Source organism: Aquarana catesbeiana, linkage group LG04 (assembly GCF_042186555.1).
Source record: "Aquarana catesbeiana isolate 2022-GZ linkage group LG04, ASM4218655v1, whole genome shotgun sequence".
Classification (NCBI taxonomy): domain Eukaryota; kingdom Metazoa; phylum Chordata; class Amphibia; order Anura; family Ranidae; genus Aquarana; species Aquarana catesbeiana.
This window is the reverse complement of record NC_133327.1, coordinates 41,897,679-41,915,760: the sequence shown is the minus strand read 5'-3', so window position 1 is coordinate 41,915,760 and position 18,082 is coordinate 41,897,679. Positions and strand designations below refer to the sequence as shown.

General features: G+C 42.8%; 1 protein-coding gene and 1 long non-coding RNA gene across 2 annotated transcripts in view; both read right to left on the bottom strand.

The window, feature by feature from the left end:
* LOC141139194 (cytochrome P450 2K6-like) overlaps positions 1-7,083 on the bottom strand; it is a 193,016-nt gene extending 185,933 nt beyond the window's left edge. The window contains exon 1 of the mRNA XM_073625113.1: positions 6,826-7,083. Coding sequence (XP_073481214.1) covers positions 6,826-7,011 — 186 coding nt within the window. The 5' untranslated portion in view covers positions 7,012-7,083. The remainder of the gene's footprint in view (positions 1-6,825) is intronic.
* LOC141139198 (uncharacterized) overlaps positions 1-18,082 on the bottom strand; it is a 1,175,459-nt gene that overhangs the window by 194,003 nt on the left and 963,374 nt on the right. The window lies entirely within an intron of this gene.

Genomic DNA, 18,082 nt, shown 5'->3' with positions numbered 1-18,082 from the left:
TCAGTGTGGTTTGATGTAGGATTCCGGCCTCAGGCCCAACTGAGCCAGCATAGTTGGCCGAATGTTTCCTTAAAAAGTTATGGAGAACACAGCACACCAGTATAATATGGTTCAGTTTATACTCCGCCATATGGATGGGTGTCAGAAATAGTCGGAACCGGCTGGCCAGGATTCAAATGTGTTCTCCACCACTCTTCGGGCTCTGGCCAGCCGGTAATTAAAAACCCTCTGTTCTGGGGTGAGGGTCCTCATTGGGAATGGCCGCATCAGGTGGTCCCCCAGCGCAAACGCTTCATCAGCAACGGACACAAATGGGAGTCCTTCCACATTGTCCTCTGGAGCTGGCAAGTCCAAGCTGCCATTCTGGAGATGCCTGTAGAACTCCGTCTGGGCGATGACTCCACCATCGGACATCCGGCTATTCTTCCCCATGTCCACATACAAGAAGTCGTAATTAGCCGACACCACCGCCAACATCACTATACTATTAAACCCCTTGTAATTATAATAGTACGACCCCGAGTTGGGTGATGGGACGATGTGGACGTGTTTCCCATCAATTGCCCCTCCGCAGTTAGGAAAGTCCCACCGCTCGGCAAAGTGGGAGGCCACAGTCTGCCATTCCTGTGGCATGGAAGGAAACTGTTGAGGAAAAAACAATAAACATTACTATTTTTACTCTGAAACATGGCAAGCAGATTATACACAAACATTATGGGGCAACCTCCAGATAGCATTTACTAAGGGGAAATTAACAAGGCCAAAGTATAAGGTACACCTATCATATCCCCCCCCCTCTCATGGGCCATTTCTAACATTATAGGGGGTGTGTGGAAATCTTGGACAGGTAACCCTCTTCACTTCATTGAGAGATGAATGCCTAAATAATGGGTATTACTTTGAACAGACCCTCCTTAGTTACACTATTGGCAGACCACTGGACAGGTAAGAAGTGTCATAATACAAAGATATAAATACACATTGTACACATTTGAGGACATTTGGACATTCTGCTATTACCTATCAAGATAATAATAGGATACAAAAACTTTAAACAGTACCATTGGAAAGTATACAGGCAGGCCCTTGCACTACATGCTTTGGGGAATTCATCCATAAATCTGAGCACTAAAGAGATGGGTATAGCGTGTATGGGTTTGGCAAAGTCAGCAGATAGATGATTGAGGATAGATAGAGAATTGGTATCAGCTGACTTAGCAGTTGGGGGAGGGAGGGTTACTAAAAATTATTTGGGGACACCACAAAAAAAACCTCTGGCACTCTGCTTGAATTTAAATCAAAAATAACATTTCAAAACATTTTAGGGGGTGTTTGGGGTAAAGCACTACTATGGAGCTGATAAAATACATTGTTAAGTGACTACATGAGGTGAATATAGGGCAGGAGACACCATGCTGGGGAGGTTAGTGAAGGGCAAATATGTATGAAGGACATAAAATAATAATTACATAAAAATCCAGCATGCATGAGGACAAAGGGGACATTCACAGCATATTCCAATCATGGTAATTAGGGAATGAGGAAAGAAATACAATATATTAGCAAACATTCAATACAATCAAATGTGATATAAAAGGATAAAAATCTTACCTTCATATACTCCTTCTGCAGGACCTGGATGATGGCAGAACAGGTCTCTGGGATAATGATCCCCAGAGCCTGGGGGGGGATGCCTGTCGAGAACTTCAAGTCCTGCAGACTTCTCCCTGTGGCCAAATACCGCAGGGTAGCGACCAACCTCTGCTCTGGAGTGATGGCTTGCCTCATGCAGGTATCCTGCCTGCTGATATAGGGGGTCAGCGAAGCCAACAAACGGTGAAACACGGGGTCCGTCATCCTGAGAAAGTTCCTGAAATCATCAGGATTATTCTCACTGATCTCACGGAGCAAAGGCATATGAGAGAACTGGTCACGCTGAAGCAACCAATTCTTGGTCCATGAACTCCTCCCCACCCTGTTCATGGACTGGACTTGTGTCAAGGTCAGGACCCCAACACCAAGCCCCCACACAGCACGAACTCTACGAGGAGTACGCATACGAAACATGGCTAGAAAACGGTCAGCTGCTCAGAACGAAGTAACAGAACGCACTGAAGAACAGCAAGGCCTGTGAAGAGCGACCTGAAAAACAGTAACGAACGAACAAGAATACAATGACTAAGTCACGCGGAACTTGCTTGCACGCACTGAAGAGCAGATACAAACCCACAAGCACAAACTGAACGGCAGAAAACGATCTGAAAGCCACGAGTCTGAAAAAGCGCGAATCGTCTCTCACCAAACTTTTACTAACACGAGATAAGTAAAAGGAGCCCAAAGGGTGCCGCGCTTGGTTCTGAATCGGCCTTTTCTAGTCTCGACGTACGTGGTGTACGTGACCGCGTGGTTGGCGATCGGAAATTCCGACAACTTTGTGCAACCGTGTGTAGACAAAATAAGTTTGAGCCAACATCCGTCGGAAAAAATCAGAGGATTTTGTTGTCGGAATGTCCGAACAAAGTCCGACCATGTGTACGCCCTATAAGAGTTTAAGAAGACTGAAGTCTCTTTCTTATTTGTTTTGCCATCTTATATTTATGGACTATATCATTATATAGACAATTTTTTTCACTTGTCACTGGGTGATATTTATTATTATTTATAACTACAGAATCATTGTTTTAGTATTTTTGATTCACGGTTATCTATCATATTCATCAGCGCCACTATTTCTTCCTATTTTTTATTTACTGTAATAGGTTTGATTTTTGACAGTTAATAAAAGTGAAATATTCCATTAAATTTCCTACTTGGGGAGTGTGTATAGTATGCCTGTAAAGTGGCGCATGTTTCCCGTGTTTAGAACAGTCTAAAGGAAAAAAAGTCATTTAAAAGTACTCGCGGCTATAATGAATTGTCGGTCCCGGCAATACACATAACAGTCATTTTAAAAAAAACGGCATGGGATTCCCCTACAGTCCATCACCAGGCCCTTTGGGTCTGGTATGAATATTAAGAGGAACCCCGAACCAAAATGAAAAAAAAAAATTGCGCGGGGGTCCCCTAAATTCCATACCAGGCCCTTCAGGTCTGGTATGGATATTAAGGGGAACCTCCACGCCAAAATTAAAAAAATATGGCATGGGTCCCCCTCAAAATCCATACCAGGGAACCCCGTGCCAAAATTTATAAAAAAATGGCGTGGGGGTCCCCCCAAAAATCCATACCAGACCCTTATCCGAGCACACAACCTGGCAGGCTGCAGGAAAAGAGGGGGGGCAAGAGAGCGCCCCCCCTCCTGAACTGTACCAGGCCACATCTGCCTCCATGAAAGGCACGCACTGTAATAGCCGGCCTCTAAGGTGATATTTCTTTTACAACTGAGGGCGGGACCACACGATGACATTGCCGGGTGACCCTGCCCCCCTCTGGCGCAAGGGGACATTCTTATGGGTTCCGCATAGTGTCAGAGGGGGCAGGGTCACTCGGTTACATCACCGGGGCCGCTCTCTCGTCCCCCCCTCTTTTCCTGCAGCCTGCCAGGTTGCGTGCTCGGATAAGGGTCTGGTATGGATTTTTGGGGGCCCCCGAGCCATTTTTTTTTAATTTTGGCACGGGGTTCCCCTTAATATCCATACAAGACCTGAAGGTCCTGGTATGGAATTTGAGGGGACCCCCACACAATTATTTTTTTAAATTTTGGTTCGGGGTTTCCCTTAATATTCATACCAGACCCAAAGGGCCTGGTAATGGACTGTGGGGGAATCCCATGCTGTTTTGTTCAGTGACTTTTATGTGTATTGCCGGGACCGACAATTCATTATAGCCACGAGTACTTTTAAATGAATTTTTTTCCTTTTTTGCTCTCGGACTGTTCTAAACACGGGAAACATCTGCCACATTACAGGCATACTATAGACACCCCCAGGTACAAAATTTAAAGGAATATTTCACTTTTATTGTTTTGCTTTAAGCATTATTAAAATCACTGCTCCCGAAAAAACGGCCATTTTTAAAACTTTTTTTGCATTGATACATGTCCCCTGGGGCAGGACCCAGGTTCCCAAACACTTTTTATGACAATACCATGCATATAAGCCTTTAAAATTAGCACTTTTGATTATTCATGTTCGTGTCCCATAGACTTTAACGGTGTTCGCGTGTTCAAACAAATTTTTTGCCTGTTCGCATGTTCTGCTGCGAACCGAACTGGGGGGTGTTCGGCTAATCCCTATCTGGGACCAATATAGCTGAAATGGGATCAGTTAGATATCCAGCAGTTTCGAGAAACTTGCAATAAGTTTGAGAGACTTTCCCCCATCACTTGGGGGTCTGCAGATGTTGCAGAGGAAACAGGAGGATAATTTTGTAGAGGGTGGATGCAGGAAGTGCAAACCAAGGAGGACTTGCTGCTGGCTTATCACATTGAACTGCTGCTCTCTTCAAGCTTGCTGCCGAGTTATGTGTTTCCTTATGTACTTAGTATCCTAATGTTTGTTACTATGGCTGATACAGTGTGGGCAGAGGCTGCAAACCACAGCAGTTCTGTTGGCAGAGAGTCAGAGAGGGGATAGCAGTAGCCTGAGCCTGTGGGGAATTGATGCCAGTTGGATTTGGATGACCACTCCCTCCAGTCCTCTGCAAGCTGCCCCTGCTCTTGCCACTGTGTGGTCTACTAGCTCATCCACACCCTCTTTATTGCTAGAGCTTACTTTGCAGTACGCTCTAGCCGCAAGAACATTGACTGTTAGACTGGGTTCACACTATTGCAAATTGAATGCAGGTTTCTCCACATCCAATTTGCATGTCAGGAGATTGTAAACTATGGAGCTATTGTGGCTATGGAGAGAGTTCACACATCTCCGGAACGGCTCCAGAGAGATTGCACAGGCGTACTGTGCGTCTTCTGGTCCTTTACAGGTCCAAATTCAGACCAGAATTTGGGCTTAAATCGGATCTGAAATGGTGAATGGAGACGCACCAGACCCTTGCTGTGAGCCACTACATGCTGAGATGTGAACCCAGCCTTAATGCACCCTGCCTGATGTTCCTCGGCTTCTATGTTGCTGAACCCTCCTCTCCATCTATGGTCATGATACTATCTTCCTCATTCTTAAAATCTGAAAGGAAGAATGCTTGTGCATAATGTCGATCATGCTAATGCAGCAAGCCAGCAATCATGTGACCAAATAGCTCCACAGATTCTTCATAGCCAGTCTGCAGGGCTATTGCAGGATTAGCAGAAAAGGAAGAGGAGGGTGCACTTGCAGAGAAGTTGCTGCTCTGCATCTGGGAGAAGGAAGAAAAATCATGTCAGCTACTCAACTACCCCCTAAGCATACTATGGTTTTACAGCATGGCCATTCAGTAAGAAAAATTAATTAGATGTGTCCTTTCTCCAGATGGTGTGGCCCGACCACCTTTTTGTTCTACAAAACTTTCCTCCAATAACTTCCACATGCAGAACCTCTCACTTTGGACCTGCCTAATATTTTTCATAAAGGGGATTGCCTAAATGTAATGGCAGCTATAAATTTTTGGTGCTTTGGTGCACACAATATTATTGCACAAGTATGAGTGATATAGCAGCTTTGCTGGTGTCAACATGTGTACGCTGCGCACCCCAAAATAAAAACAGGCCTTAGCAACAAAAATTTGGAAAAATATACATCCCCAAAAAGGCTGGAGTTTCAGTTTTAAAGTAATTAATACATGCATTGATAGAAACAAAGCTGATAACTTTGATGACCTCCCATTAAAAAAGCTATTTGCCTGATTACTTCATTTTTTTAAAAAAGTTTTCTTACTTTTGGATGATATGATAAAGGGTTTGAAAAGTTGTTATTGTTGTCCTTCTTTTTACTCACTTCCTATCTCAATGACACAACAGTCGGTAAGAAGGATTCTCCATTGATAGTTGTCTCTGGAACAGGTGCTTAGGTGGAGATATTTCTCTTCTACTCCCATTTACCTGGAGTTAAAAAGTTTTGACATTTTCTACTCTATCCAAAAGCTGTTTTGGCTTTTTGGCTGAACCAATTTTTTTCTGTGCTAGTTGAACTGGATTGACTTGTATCTTTTTTCAACCAGATTAACTATGTAACTATGCACATTTTTATTATTACCACATATTTGTTATAACACTTTGTCATACATTTTGCCAGTTTGGATATTTGTGCAGGTTGGTGCTTGTTACCACACTCCTCATTAGTTTAGTAAACTTGTTGGCCAGAATATCTGCTTATTTTCTGTAAGTCATGATTCAGTTCAGGAACTGTGTTTTTATAAAATTATATATAAATATATTACCCATATTTAATTTGAAGTTACAGAATTTTCAATGAAAGATCACAGAGTAGTTAAATACTTTAATATTATACATTTTACAGAATTTTACATAAGAATTTTTAAAGGCAACAGTGCTCTGTATTAGTTACACAGTTACATAGCAATTAGGATGAAAAAAAGACACGAGTCGATCTAGTTCAACCAAAAGTAAAAAAAAAAAAACAAATAGAAAAGCTCCATATACAAAATCATTTACCCACAGTTGATCCACAAGAAGCAAAACCCAATAAAGCATAATCCAATTTGCTCCAGCAGGGGAAAAAAATCCTTCCATTCTTTCTTAATAATTAAAATATTAAAGGAATGCTAGTAATTGCACAAAAATGTAAAACATTGGTTGAATATGTTAATATGTTTGTTGCATTAACATTCCTTCAATTTTTGTAAAGCTTCCATTCAAGCCAAATGCCTTTGCCAACTAAAGTAAAACAATGTATGCCAACTATCATATCATTTTGGGTACACAGGTTGCCTTACCTCTAGATAAGTAAAGTGTTGCTTCTTTAAACCCATAATATGTAAATTTCCAATGAGTGGCAAAGCCCATGGTCCTGGAGGAAAATTTTTGACATTGCCTTTGTTCCACTGATACAATATATTAAGGATATATAATATGGATAGGGCCAACACAATGTATGTAGCTACGGAGAATCCTAAATCCATTGTTGCTATTAGCTATTGGAAAAGTCTGAACTTGGCAGCTAGTGAACAGTTATTCATTTTCTGCCTTTTGTAAGAGAAAGAGGTCTTTCACCTTTAATCCAGTGATAAGATCAGCCCTGTGCAAGTTAATAACAAACAATATTAAGAAATGGTAAGTTTAGGGTATAAAAAAAAAAATTACAAACTTAGTTTTGAGAAGAACAATTTTACTTGATTCAGAGAGGGCAATATATCAGGTGCCAAAGGACAGATGAATCTTCTAATACATTTTCTGTAATACAATTACGTTAAACTGCACCCCCCTCCTCAACTGTGTCATTGCCATTGCCTTTTCCCTTCTCCTCTTGCCAGCTTTGACATCTTCTTGTTTAATCCATTGGATGGTTACAGACGATATAACTACTACCCATGCACGCTGATATCAGGAATGGGCCAAGACTGCACATTGTACTGTGCATTAGTTGCAGTCAATGTACACACTTATAAAGTTTGTACTACCAAATTACCCTACATGCTAACAAATTTTTTGTTTTAAAAGCTTAGTTCCCACTTTAAACCCAGTTCCCTAACTGATATCTTGTCTACATCCACCTTATCAACCAATTACCGTATTTATCGGCGTATAACACGCACCCCAAGTTTAGGAGGGAATTTTAAGGAAAAAACTTTTAGGAGGGAAGTTTAACCACTTCCTGCCCAGCCTATAGCAGATTGATGGCCAGGCGGTGGTTCAGTTATCCTGAATGGGCGTCATATGACGTCCTTCAGGATAACATGTCACTGCTCGCGTGTGGGAGCGCGCATCGTGGCGATCGGTGGAGTGGTGTGTCAGTCTGACACACCGCTCCACTGATCTTGGTAAAGAGCCTCCGGTGGAGGCTCTTTACCACGTGATCAGCCGTGTCCAATCATGGCTGATCACGATGTCAATAGGAAGAGCCATTGATCGGCTTTTCCTCACTCGCGTCTGACAGATGCGAGTAGAGGAGAGCCGATCGGCGGCTCTCCTGACAGGGGGGGTCTGTGCTGATTGCTTATCAGCCCCCCCTCAGATGCCTGCACTAGATCACCAGGGAAGCCGTCAGGACCACCAGGGAAGCGGGCAACATGTGGATGGCCAGGTATGTACCCCATGGCCATCCACATTTGCCCAGTCTGTGCCCAATCTGTGCCAATCAGTACGCTCAAATGGGCACTGACTGGCACCATTATAAAGCAGTGATGCCCAGCAATGCCACCCATCAATGTCATCAGTGCCACCAGTGTCAACAGTGCCACCCATCAGTGTCCATCTGTGCCACCTATCAGTGCCCATCAGTTCCCACCTATCAGTGCCCATCAGTGCCCATTCGTGCCACCTATCAGTGCCATCCATAAGTACCCATCAGTGCCACCCATAAGTACCCATCAGTGCTGCCTATGAGTGCCCATCAGTGCCGCCTATGAGTGCCCATCAGTGCTGCATACCAGTGCCACCTATCAGTGCCCATCAGTGCCACCTATCAGTGTCCATCAGTACCGCCTATCAGTGCCTATCATCAGTGCCCGTCAGTGCCACCTCATCAGTGCCACCTCATTGGTGCCACTTCATCGGTGCCCATCAGTGCCGCTTATCAGTGCAGCCATATCAGTGCCCGTCATTGAAGAAGAAAGCGTGGTGGCGGAGGTTGTGGTGCACAGATGACTGATCCGGATGTCCTGGGGTAGCAGATACAAGGAAAACGAGAGCCATTGCTACAGTGACTACAGGATACCACCTGTGAAGACTGCTTATGATATCCCATATTGCCTGTCACCCCTGCAGGGGTATAAGGAGCCAGTGAGTGGGGAGCCATAGGGGGAGCACAGAAGTCATGGATCTTTCTCTGAGCACAAGAGTCACCAGACTGTTTGGAAATTTCCTGATAATAACATTTCCTTCTATAAAAATAATAACTAATTTTTTGGAGCACTTTGGACTCTTTATATATATATATTTTTATACCAATATATTTTTTGTGGCACGTTTGCACATATGCTTAGCACCGTTGATTACCTCAGTATATATGCGGATGTTATGCTTCATTTATATTGATGGTTCTATTTTTATTTACTGTTTGTTTTAATGGAATTTTGCACTGAATGATTAGTGTTTACACAGGTATATGCTTACAGGGGGTTGGTTCAATTTATCTATCATTATAAGCATAACATTACAATGGTTTTGCCAGCACTGGTATCTCACATATAGTTTACATAACCCCCCTAAGGGAGCGCCATTCACCCCATTCTTTATTTATTTAAGTAAGTTGACGTGTTTCAGCCCATAAGGCCTGGAGCTTTTGCTTCTGTTTTTTCATGCATACACAAACAGTGTTCTTTAAGCAAAATTCTAATTGTTCATTATTATACTTACTACAACTTCAAATCTTTAATTAGATTTTTTTCAGTAAAAAGCTTTAAATTACCCACCATAGTGTGTAGGAACCTACTGTTTCAACTCCATTTATTTCAGAAGCCAAATAAATCAGAAATCTATAGAGATGAGCAAGCTAGAAAGAGTAACAAGCAGGAACTGTAGCCTTTTTAATATGTTGTAGGTATGCATAAAAAAAAGTTTACATAATGTTAAGTCATATGAACTATATATATATAATGTGTATATGTGTGTGTGTGTGTGTGTGTGTGTATATATATATATATATATATACACACACACACACACACACACACACAGTATCTCACAAAAGTGAGTTCACCCCTCACATCCTTGTAAATATTTTATTATATCTTTTCATGTGACAACCCTGAAGAAATGACACTTTGTTACAATGTAAAGTAGTGAGTGTACAGCTTGTATAACAATGTAAATTTGCTGTCCCCTCAAAATAACTCAACACATAGCCATCAATGTCCTCGCACACGCACTGGCGGGGTCACATCGTTGGATGTATGCAGAGCCCCAGACTTGGTGAGTGAAATACTGTCACTGTCTGAGATTGCATTATCGCAGATTTGCATGTAAATGTATTTGGTGTATAAAGACTGATCTGTCCATGTACTGAGGGGTCGCCCCCCCTCCCCGGTAAGTTGCATTAATGAGAGATGGTGAGACTGCATTTGATGGGCGCTGCTGAGGCTGCATTTGATGGGCATTGGTGAGGCTGCATTTAATGGGCGCTGGTAAGGCTGCATTTGATGGGCGCTGGTGAGGCTGCATTTAATGGGTGCTGGTGAGGCTGCATTTAATGGGCACTAGTAAGGCTGCATTTGATGGGCGCTTAATTAAAAAGGTGGGGGTATACATGGGCAGGGGAAAGGGGGTGGAGTCAGGGGTGGGGCCAAGGGAGGGCTGCAAAGCTATGTTTCGCCTAGGGTGTCAAAAATCCTTGCACCACCCCTGATCAGATAGGGATGAGTGAATCTGCCAGGGTTCAAATTGCAGGGAATTTCTGTGCAAAAAATATAGCATATAAATACATAAATGTAGCATATAGCAGGGAGAGGGTCTTTTTAATGTAACTCCAAAGGTAACATGAAAAAACATAAATTCTTTGAAGGAAAGCTGTCCCTTTGAAAAAGTTACTATGGAGTGACAAAGCACATCAGGGCCATGACTGGATGATGTCATCACGTATGAGCAAGCCGGAAGTGAGGAATTTATTACGTATATCTATGCTAATGTATCTCTTAAGGGGGCAGTTTAAATATTAAAGCAGTGTTCCAGCCAGGGAAAAAAAAATTAAAAGTCAGCAGCTACAAATACACTTACCTGTCCAGGGAGACCGCGATGTTTGCACCCCAGCCAATTTTCAGATCAGCTGTTGGGTACTGCCACCAGAATTCATCATAAGGAAAACCGGCAGTGAAGCCGCTTCCTTACTGCGCATGCAAAGTGTGCTGCGCTTTCTAATTGACCCGGCGGTGGGGAAGGAAGAGGGGGGCTGAACTTTCAAAAGGAAGCAATGCCGTCTCCCAGAAGTAGGGAAGGGTACCTGTCAAAAACAGGTACTTATTCACCACTCAACCCTCCCCCCTGAAAGGTGGCAAATGTGGCACCAGAGTGGAGGAGGAAGCAGATCAGCGGAAGTTACACTTTTTGGTGGAACTCTGCTTTAAGGAGGCGATTGTCCTGTGTGTACTGGGTCACAGTATACTTATTTTGTGAGTGAGATTTACTTTAATTGTAATACATTATAGCTGATTTTATGATATATTGTGCAATCAGAGCTGTTTTTATTCTCTGAGCTGAAACTAGCCAGTGGTGGTATATGGTGTGGCAAAAAAGTGCAATATCAAATAGTGGAGGAACATATGGCAATATAAGAAATGGAGGAGAGTATCCTATTTGGTGTAACAAGGAGCAGCAGCCCTAATTAAAGGGCAAGGCAGGTCTGGACCTCATTGTGAAGTTGGTAAATTTTGTTTGGTAAGTAATTTATTTGAATGCTGGAGGAACACCTCATTGGTGGTGAATATTATTGTTTCTGGCACAATCACAGTTACTATTGGTGATATATACACAAATATATTGAAGGCACAAGGCTATTTTTAAGACTTTTTATTGATACAGACATTTTAATTTTTCATGTTACATACACAAAATACAGAGTATCTATATTGGATAATTGAGAGATAAATAAAGGTTGCATGGCACTGTATTTAAAACAAAAATAGCATGGGACAGTATGCAAGCATTTGTATAGGCAGCACATTGAAAGACAAATCAGGTTTTATCTGGAAAAGAAATGAAAGTGTATAATTAAAAAATATCCGCAAATAGTGTATATTGTCTGGACAGTGCAGCTACAATATAACAACTACCAACTATGGTAATCTGATCCCCAGTTTTCCCAAGCTCTTTGCTATGCATCCCCTCCCCTACATAATCTAGTGGAAATGGGTTGCCCCAGAGCAGCAGTTTCTCACCTGAATTTTTTGTTTTTGTGTTTATTTTGTTTTTGTTTTTTCCATTTGTATTTAAATATGTGTTTAGATTTTTTATTTATTTTTGTATTGATGCTAGACATGTGCAGAATGAAAACATTCATTTAGTTTAGTTTTGGATTTGTTACTAATTTTGTTTTGTTGATTCGTTTCGGACTTTGTTTAGTTTTGTTAAGTTTTGTTTCATTTATTAATTTTTTTATGTTTTCCAAATTTTCTGAACGATTCAAATTAATTTTTATCATTTTTCGACAGATCCCAATTCTGTGTGAAGAATAGATGGTTATTAAAGGGGTTGTAAAGGCAGAAGCTCCCACTCAATCCCCTAATACTTACCCAAGGTCCATCTCTATCCAGTGATGTCCACGAGCCCCCTCGGCCTTCCAGGACTCTCCTTCCTGATTAGCTGAGACACAGCAGCGCCATTGGCTCCCGCTTCTTTCAATAAAAGTCAGTTAGCTAATCAGGGGAGAGAGAGGGGGCAGGACCGAATAGCATCTCAGTGTCTGAATGGATAGACGGAGCTGCAGCTCAGCTCAGGTGCCCCCATAGCAAGCTGCTTGCTGTAGGGGCACTCGACAGGAGGGAGGGGCCAGAAGCAGCAAAGAGGGACCCAAGAAGAGGAAGATCCAGGCTGCCCTGTGCAAATCCACTGCACAGAACAGGTAAGTATAACATGTTTATTTTTATTTTTTTTAAATGAGAGTTTACAATCACTTTAAGGAGCAGACTGGTAAGCCGGCTGCCGTAACCTGAACAACCGATGACTCAACTGACAGCTGAAGGTAAACAGAACATTATGGGGCAGAATCACCCAGTGACATCACCGGGTAACCCCACCCTCATGTTTATCTGTCATTTGGGAATAACACTCACCCAATGGGAGGTAGACATGGGGGCAGGGTCACCCAGTTATGTCAATGGGTAACCTCCACCCCATGGTTACTGTACAGGACCAGTCATGTTCAGAGAGCAGCATTTTTGTTTTGTTTTTTGTTCAGGGCATTTTTTATGTTTTTTTTTTTTTTTTAAATAAAGGACTTGTCAAAAACTAGTATTATGTTTTTATTAACTCTTTGAACACTTTATGGGGGGGCGGATCTGGATTCCGATAAGCCCCCTGCCTTTATTAAAAAAAAAACATAAAAATGCCAAACTAATAACAAAATAAAAATAAAAAGAAGGCAGCCCGCCGAACATGACTGTTCCTGTCGAGGGACACAGCCGAATGACAGGTAAGCATATGGGCAGGGGTTACCCAGGAACATTATGGGGCAGAATCACCCAGTGACATTACCGGGTAACCCCACCCTCATGTTATGTTATGTCAACACTTTTTGGGGGGGCGGATCTGGATTCTGATAAGCCCCCTGCCTGCAGACCCCCACAACCACCGGGCCATGGTTGTGGGGAAAAGAACCTTGTCCCCATCAACATGGGGATAAGGTTCCCCAAAGCATCCCCCCCATGTTGAGGGCATGGCTCACTCATCCCCCCCTTTCCTTGCCTGCTGGGCTGCATTCTCAGATAAGGGTGTGGTATGGATTTTTGGTGGGACCTCACGCAATTGTTTTTTTTTTTTTTTTTGGTGTAGGGTTTCCCTTAAAATTCATACCAGATCCAAAAGGCTTGGTATGGATTAGGGGGAGACCCTTACGCTGTTTAAAAAAAAAAAATGTAATGCTATTCTGAATAAACAATGCAAAACAAAGTCCAAAAAGGAATTAGGTCTATCGACTCAATATTGGACCAATTTGTTTTCAGAATTCATTTTGTATCTTCCACATTCCTTTTGTATATTCAAAATTCAGAAAAGGTGGCTGCTAAGGAGTGGGTGGCCGCTGGCGGCCTTAACAACCAGCAGAATGTAAACAAAACAAATGCTGGTCTAAGAAATATATATATATAATAATAAGAAACAGCATGCCCCTCCCCCCAATCTATACCAGGCCGTTCTAATCTGGTATGTATTTTAAGGGGAACCCCACATCAAACGTGACCCCACCCCATGTCTAGATCTCATTTGGGGGGAGCCCAAAGCCCCCCCATGTTCAGAGCATGTGGCCTGGTATGGTTCAGGAGTGGGGGCACTTGCTCGCCTCTGGTCTGTCAGGCTACATGCTTGGAAAAAGGTCTGGTATGGATTTTGGGAGGGACCCCACACCATTTTGTAAAAAAAAATTGGTGTTGGGTTCCCCTAAAATCTATACCAGACCTGAACAGCCTGGTATGGATGGGGAGATCACCACGCTGTTTTTTTCTGAATTTTTATTTGCCAGCAACCCTGTTTATATTCAATTATCAGCAGAGAAACCTGCTGACAGCTGATGAGTCATCGGTTGTTAAGGACACAGTGGCCGGTGTCCTGGCCCGCTCCTTAACAACCAGATATTCTTTACACAGAATTCGGATCAATTGATCATTTTTCGATCCGCATACAAATCTTTCCCAAAATTTGGAATTCGTTAGAAAATGAATAAACAAAAAAAAAACTAAATGATTTTCTATGAAATTTGTTAATATTGTCATTTACATTTACTATTGTCAGATACATCTGACCCTCTGAATACTCCAAAATGTGTCCGAATTTAGATTCAGGCTAAAACAAATTGCACGTGTCTAATTGATGCTGTCTTTGGGCTGCGTGCATCAGAGGCCAGGCACATCTGTAATTCCTTAATTCCTTTACTTTGCCAGAATAATCCATTCACTCCCAGGCACTCAGCAACCAGCTGTATTTTTGAATATTTATTTCATTTTACAACATGTAGTAAAGGCACTGCAGGAAAAGCTGCAGGGGGAAACCATAGGCTGCTGCCCTCCCACAATACAGGTGGAAGGTGAGGCAGAAATGGAGAAGGGAGAATTGCATGGCCAATTTTAGTGTAGAATCCTATGGCTATAGGGTGCCTGCACTTCCTCAAATATTTGTATAGCCTTGAAACATATGGAAGAGGCAGCCTAGAGGCCGATATCTGTTATCATGTGCCGGAGGTTGTGTTCTGCTTGTGGCAGTTTGCAAAACAATCCAACCACTTGTGTTCTGTTATATCTAATGTGATATTGAACATAACTGGCAGCAGTACTGGTAGTACAGAGGCCTCCATGATGACATCACGGTGCTGGTGGATGTTAGAGACCTTGCGCTCTTCCACCTTTTTTTTGAGCATGCCCCACAGATGCTCAATAGGATTTTGTCTGGAGACATGCTTAGCCAGTCCATCACCTTTACCCTCAGCTTCTTTAGCAAGGTAGTGGTCATCTTGGAGGTGTGCTGGGGGTCATTATCATATTGGAATACTGCCCTGCGGCCCAGTTTCCGAAGGGAGGGGGTAATTTTCTACTTCAGTATGTCACAGTACATGTTGGCATTCATGGTTCCCTCAATGAACTGTAGCTCCCCAGGGCCGGCAGTACTCATGTAGCCCCAGACCATGACACTCCCACCACCATGCTTGACTGTAGGCAAGACACACTTGTCTTTGTATTCCTCGCCTGGTTGCCCCCACACACGCTTGACACCATCTGAACCAAATAAGTTTATCTTGGTCTCATCAGACCACAGGACATGGTTCCTGTAATCATGTCCTTAGTCTGCTTGTCTTCAGCAAACTGTGGGCTTTCTTGTGCATCATCTTTAGAAGAGGCTTCCTTCTAGGACGACAGCCATGCAGATCAATTTGATGCAGTGTGTGGTGTATGATCTGAGCACTGACAGGCTGACCCCCCCCCCACCCCTTCAACCTTAGCAGCACTCATAAGTCTATTTCCCACAAACAACTTCTATATACAGTATGACACTGAGCATGTGCACTCAACTTCTTCAGTCGACCATGGCGAGGCCTGTTCTGAGTGGAAGCTGCAGCACGGTGGCCAAGACCATACAGCAGTTTAACAGGACAGGTTTCACTCAGAACAGAACTCGCCATGGTCGACCAAAGAAGTTGAGTGCATGTGCTGAGTGTCATATCCAGAGGTTGTCTTCGGGAAATAGACGTAAGAGTGCTGCCAGCATTGCTGCAGAAGTTGAAGCGGTAGGGGATCAGCCTGTCAGTGCTCAGACCATATGCTGCATACTGCATAAAATTGGTCTGCATAGCTGTTGTCCCAGAAGGAAGCCTCTTCTAAAGGTTTCTAAAGGTTTCTAAACAGTTAAGTGAAGATAAGCCTTGTCCTGTGCTCTGATGAGACCAAGATAAGCTTATTTGGTTCAGATGGTGTCAAGCATCTGTGGCAGCAACCAGGTGAGGAGTACAAAGAAACGTGTGCCTTACCTACTGTTGAGTATGGTAGTGGGAGTGTCATGGTCTGGGGCTGCATGAGTGCTGCCGGCACTGGGGAGCTACAGTTCATTGAGGGAACCATGAATTCTAATATGTACAGTGACATACTGATCCTCTCCCTTTGGAGACCGGGCCGCAGGGCAGTATTCCAACATGATAACAACCCCAAACACACCTCCAAGATGACCACTGCCTTGCTAAAGAAGCTGAGGGTAAAGGTGATGGACTGGCCAAGCATGTCTCCAGACCTAAACCCTATTGAGCATCGGTGGGGTATCCTCAAATGGATGGTAGAGGAGCACAAGGTCTCTAACATCCACCAGCTCCATGATGTCATCATGGAGGAGTGGAAGAGGACTCCAGTGGCAACCTGTGAAGCTCTGATGAACTCCATGCCCAGGAGGATTAAGGCAGTGCTGGAAAATATTAGTGGCCACACAAAATATTGTCACTTTGGGCCCAATTTGAACATTTTCACTTAGGGGTGTACTCATGACATGGGGTCGCATCTCCACTATATATCTATATCTATAGAGATATATATATATATATATACATATAGATATATACTGTATATAGATATCTATATATTACATCTGTGTATTTAGCTATTTGCCTGGAATTCAGCTTTAAACAGTAAACTAATGTGGAGGATTATTCTCTTTTATTTCATACAACTGATCCCTGATCCTATGTAAATACATCTTCAGCGCAAACTAAAATTATAGTATTATATATCTGTTTAAACACAAATGCTAAGCAGATTGATTTACTATTAGAAGTGTACTTGCTAAAAAAACCCAGAGCATGAAAAAAAGTCTGTTATGTTTATTGCATAAAAAGGTTTTGCCGGATTATATCTATAGTACTTTATTTTTGCTTGATAGCTCAAGTAATTTAACACAATACCCAGCTAAAGAGATAAGAAATTACATAAGAAATGAAAAGGTGTTTTGGGAAGTCCTGCACAAGAGAATATGTAGGCTTATGATGTCAATGTTTCCTTATGAAAATTCTGGCTGTGTCATACTGATTCAATAGCTTCAACACCTGTTGCATCACTCACCTGCACAATTTCCTGGCTGCTGTTTGTAAACAAACAGGCCAGGGATTTGTCATTTGGCAGCAGACTCTGTTTGTATCCTGGGTCAAGATCTCTGATAAGGTCCGCCTGTCAGTTTTTCAGGCAGACCTGATCGGCCCTATTCAGCCCTATGGACAGGCAGGTATAAATGGACTTGTGCTCTTGAGAAGTGCAAAGTATGCATATAGCATATACATTTTCAAATACAGGTGCTATACATTCACCTTGGAGAAACATTAGTAGCCTTTTTACACTTGTTTATGTAGGAAAAACACTTGTGGTAATCCACAAATGTAATGTAACACTGTGCAATGTTACTGTAGTGGACAACTGTTTTATGACACAAGATGGCATTAGTCATTACAGAACCCATACAGAAATGCTTTTGGGACTTGTATGCTGCAAGCAGGAGTCTCATTCAAACTCGCTGGAACTAAACTACACTGCCCATAAGGACTAAGGGGCAGGAGCATTTAAAAAAATATTATGAGAGAGACTGTGTAGGAGGCTGGACGTGAGAAAGAGAGAGCAGAGTGGATCCACGTGGGCTCAGACCGAATTGGGACAAGTTGAGAAGTTGCAAAGACTGCCAGAAAAAGCTGATCATCCTGAGGAGCAGGTAGCAGAACCTTCAGGCAGACAGACCAGGTCATCACCACCTTCACAGCCATCCCAGAGGAGGACAAAAGGGGGCCTCCCTCCACATGGAGGGTCATCGCTGCACTGTAGAACCTGGTGAGAGGGTTCCTATCCCACACAATGCTGCCATTGCACTCAA